The following is a 4,748-nucleotide window of genomic DNA, read 5'->3' on the forward strand; positions in this document are numbered from 1 at the left end:
ACTGTTCAGTCTACATGCAGTTCTGCTTGTCTATAATTTCACTTTGCAACATTTTCATATTTTACTCATGGCCATCCTCCCGTCCTGTCCCCTCCCCTCCCCTCCATCCCCAAGAACTGTTCAGTGCGTAATCATTATTAAGGAGCTCATCTTTCATTTGTGATATCAGGAGCCTATCCTCAGCAACTGATAGTGATATTGCAAACACAGGTCTATGCATTGTTTTCCACAAGGTATGAATGGGTTTTTTAAAGCAAAATTGCTATCCACTGTCAGTGGCTTGTTATTTAGTATTTTCACATTCTCTACCATGTTACCTACATAGTTTTCCTTTTCTTTCCTCCCAGCTTTTGGAAATGCCAAAACTGTAAAGAATGACAACTCTTCTAGATTTGTAAGTATAAGACATTATCATAAATATACTGATAAGAACAAAATTTTAGATGGAGATTAGTGTGTGGTGGGCTTTTGTATAGCTGCAGAAATGGTAGAGGGCATGTCTAGATCATCAAAATATACTTTCTTGGACTAATTAGGAGAAAAATCAGCTGCTCAGCCACTTAGCATAATTTCTAAGGTTGCCCATGTGATTGAGTAACATGGCACTGCCTAGATTTTCTTGGAACCATGCCAGGAATCAGATACCACATGGCCCAGTGGTTACTGAGCTATCAGGCTCCCTGATTACGTTCATCCAGGATGAAGGCTGTCTCTCAAGGCCAACTTCTGCTCAGTAGGTTTTGAGAGTTCATTTATTGCTTCTGCTCATGCTGCCCCTCCTTTGTCTGTGTTTAGGAACTGGACAGAGTGGAATGTGTTTATCTCGGGTCTTGCAGGCATGGAACAAAGTTGAACATGTGTTGGAATACTATGGAAAGTACTTGGGATAAGGAATGATTTTTCTTTTTAATGCAAAAATCTTACAACGCATAACTGGAGCTTATTCTTTCCTTGAGTAATCCCAAAGTGCATTAATACTTGGTGTGTGCCCTGCTCCACACCTCTGAACAGTCTCCCAACCAGGAATAATTCTGTTCATGTTATTATCCCAAAACAATTGTTTTCCTCTTATATTTTGGGACTGGACTCGAGGATCTTCCAGCTCTAATGTCTGTAAAAATCTATGAAATCTCCTTATGTCCCTGAAGTTGATGTTTGGCAGTCTCAACCATAATCAGTTTTTTTCCTAGCCATTGAAGAATCACAAAGCTTATTAAACTGAAGTGCCCAGTTGCTCCCTTTGTTATTTAAGGCCCATTACCATAAATGTTTCTGTCTTAAAAGCTGTGCTTTACTACTAGTAAATTTGAAATGCTTGCCCTGAAAGAAAGAACTTAATTTCTATGAACTTATAAAAATGACAAACCAGCTTTAAGAAGATATTGCATGATTTTCCTTTGGTAAATCCTAAAATTCCTACAATATATTGTTTTTACAGGGAAAATACATGGATATTGAATTTGATTTCAAAGGTGATCCGCTTGGAGGAGTTATAAGTAACTGTGAGTATTGCATTTGGTACTAACCTAAAATGTTTCAAAGGCCTTGTTCAAAGCTTAGAGAAAAACAGAAAGAGAAATTAGTGAGATAAAGTATTCAAATTTCAATTAAAGGTAACCAGTTATGTGGTAGTGACCAGAAAGTACTACTAATGTTACTTATTTTTCCTTTGGTTGGATATGGAATAGTGTATAAATAAACTGAAAATCTGTTTGAAGTAGTGGAATATGGTGTATTGTTTAAAGGACCATAGGCAAGGCTCATTTGTTGACATTTCGGATATCATTTTTTTTCAGTCTACCAAACATTGAGAAGTTCTAAACAAGAAAAAAAGGAGAAAAAATAAAAAGTCCTTTGTTTGTGCTGACAATGATAAGCCACTGCACAAAAGTACCATAAGTAAGATAGGAAAACGTTGTGAGGTGGTCATTAATTTAATTAAACTGAAAGAAACTGTAAAAACTTTAGCACAGGTTGGGACACAAAAAAAAAAAGCTTGCTCTTGGGGAAAGGTTAGATGAACACCTTGCTGGGGTCGTTTGACCCCACTACTCTTTCCTGCCATGGCAGGGGGTCGGACTAGATGATCTTCTCAGGTCCCTTCCGACCCTAGAAACTGTGAAACTATGAAATACAGAAACAATTAATTTCTGAGGCAGAGATCAGCTTATGATTTGTGAGGCTTCCACAGTATCTACAGATTCCCTTCACTTGTTTTTTGAAAGGGAGAATTTCACTAAACAGTTACTTTCCTTGCTGGTATTTGAATTCAATCTTTTAAATGTTTTTTTCCTGGGGGTACTTTGTAAGCTTTCAAAGCTTTTTAAAAAGGGCCGGGATGGTATAATGGTGTGGAGCAGAGGTGCAACAAAGGAGGGTGTGTAGTATATTGCCACTTATTTTACTTGGAGCTGTTAGGATTGCTAAATCTTGTCCTTGATTATATGCAGAACTGCCTGGACACCCAACCATGGATCTTTGCTCTTGCATTTTAATTGAGGATGTCAGGGTGTTGAATCTTTGATAAACGTCTATTCTTTCAGAGTCACCCAAGGGCTGACCTTCAAACATTTAACTCTGTCTACATTGAGGGAAGGGTGTGATTGAATAGAAAAATTACCATTGATTTTTAAAGAGGTCTGTCCTGTAATGCTTTATGTGCTGTGTACAGGAATAAAGCCTTCAAGGAAAATTAGCATGTAATAATAAAATGAAAATGATTATAACACCTACTTAGCTAGTAGTCGGATCTGACTTGTTTCCAACCTGAAGGTAGTTTTCTATTTGATAATTATACATACGTATATAGTCATTACATAGCTGTATGTAATGACTGAATACACAACCTTTTAATGCATGTGGCAAGTTATTAAAATAATATATTTAAAAATAAAAGCAGGAGAACTTATTTGTTATAGATAGGATATAGCAGATCTTGGGGCGTGTGATAAAATATACTGTAATCAACCACTTCTCCCTTAGACTACAGAAAAATAATTTTCATAGATTTCATAGACAGGTCTGGAAGGGACTTTGCAAGTTCATCAGGTCCAGCCCCCTGCCCAAGGGGCAGGAAGTCAGCAGGAGTCAAATGATCCTAGCAAGATAAGAATCCAAGTGTTGTTTTTGAAAGTATCTGGGGTATGTGCTTATGCCACCTCTGGGGGAAGTCTATTCCAGGCCCTGGGGACTCGGACAGTAAAGAAGTTCTTTCCTTATGTCCAGCCTAAAATGGTCTTCCAGGAGTTTGTGAGCATTGGTCCTTGTCTTCCCATGGGGTGCCCTGGTGAACAGACTTTCCCCCAATTCCTGATGCACACCCCTTATATACTTACAGCTGCCACCAAGTCACACCTGAGCCTATGCTTTTCCAGGCTGAAGAGTCCCATGTCTCTTATCCTGTCCTCATAAGGCCTGCTCTCTTGTCCTCTAATCATGCATGTGGCTTTCTGGACTCTCTCACAATTCTCCACGTCATTTCTGAATTGTGGAGCCCGGAACTAGACACCGTATTCCAGCTGTGGTCTCATCAAGGCTGAGTACAGTGGGAAGATGACATCCTGGGTCTTGCTTGAGATGCATCGGTAGATGCAAGCCAGCATTTTGTTTGCTTTGCTGGCTGCAGCATTGCATTGGTGGCTCATGTTCATCTTGTGGTCAATTATGACCCCCAAGTTTCTTTTGGTTGTGGTGCTAGTGAGTGTAGCACTGTCAAACCTATAAGTGTGGTGTAGGTTTTTCCTCTTGAGGTGGAACATCTTGCATTTCTCAGTGTTGAATGCCATCAGGTTTTGACCCGCCCACCTTGTAGGCCTGTCAAGGTCAGCCTGGATTGCCAGCCTATCCTCTAGGGTGACTGCACTTCCCCATAGCTTGGTGTCATCATGGAACTTAGCTAGTCTGCTTCTGACACCAGAGTCCAGATTGTTTATAAACTCATTGAAGAGTACAGGTCTGAGAATGGAGCCCTGGGGGACACCACTGGTCACCATGTGCCATGTTGATTTGGTTCCATCAACTGTCACTCTCTGGGTCCATCCATGGAGCCAGTTCCCCAGCCATTGGACCATTAAATTGTTGAGGCCGCAATTCCCCAATTTTTCCATGAGGACATCATGGGACACCAGGTCAAAGGTTTTCTTAAAGTCCAAAGAAAGAAATTGTATGCTATTTTATGTTTTTGATCATAAGTTAAAATTAGTTGAACCAGGTGAATTATCAGAAAGATAAAGAGCCCATAATTAGTGGTAGTGTTTCTCACAGTTGGTGCTCAATTAGAGCTCCAAACAGTTGTTATGATGCAAGGGAGATGCTGAAATTTCTTATCTTGTGGATAAGTAATAAAGCTTGTGTATGTTTTTAATAACTTTTGGGCCAGGTAGAGACATTTCAAATAAACCGGTATAAACAATTGATTTATGTAATTGGTTTACATTCTAAACCTATAACAGAACAGAAGTTTGGTGCACAAAATCAATCTAAACCTTTAACAGTACAGGCAGTCCTCAGACTTATTACACAATCGGTTCCTGAACGCTGCATCTTAAATTGAAACGTCATGACTTGGAACCAATTTTCCCATAGGAACAGTGTTATAAATAGGGGATTGGTTCCTTTACAACGGCCAATACTGCGTGCAGCTGGGAAGTGGTGGAAGGGGCATGGGGGGCTGGGACTGGGGCTCGGTGGGCATGGGGAGGGAGGGGTGTTGTGGCTGTGATGTCCCCGCGTGGTCCCAGTGCTGTTGG

The 4,748-nt window shown here is 40.2% G+C and overlaps 1 protein-coding gene across 6 annotated transcripts in view; it reads left to right on the forward strand.

Moving 5' to 3' along the window:
- MYO1B (myosin IB) overlaps window positions 1-4,748 on the forward strand; it is a 236,509-nt gene that overhangs the window by 128,222 nt on the left and 103,539 nt on the right. For all 6 annotated transcript variants that reach the window (XM_019523112.1, XM_019523114.1, XM_019523116.1 and 3 more), the window contains exons 6-7: window positions 348-394; window positions 1,439-1,502. In XM_019523112.1, coding sequence (XP_019378657.1) covers window positions 348-394; window positions 1,439-1,502 — 111 coding nt within the window. The remainder of the gene's footprint in view (window positions 1-347; window positions 395-1,438; window positions 1,503-4,748) is intronic.

This window comes from Gavialis gangeticus, unplaced genomic scaffold (genome assembly GCF_001723915.1).
Source record: "Gavialis gangeticus isolate Ggan-Ray unplaced genomic scaffold, GavGan_comp1, whole genome shotgun sequence".
NCBI lineage: Eukaryota > Metazoa > Chordata > Crocodylia > Gavialidae > Gavialis > Gavialis gangeticus.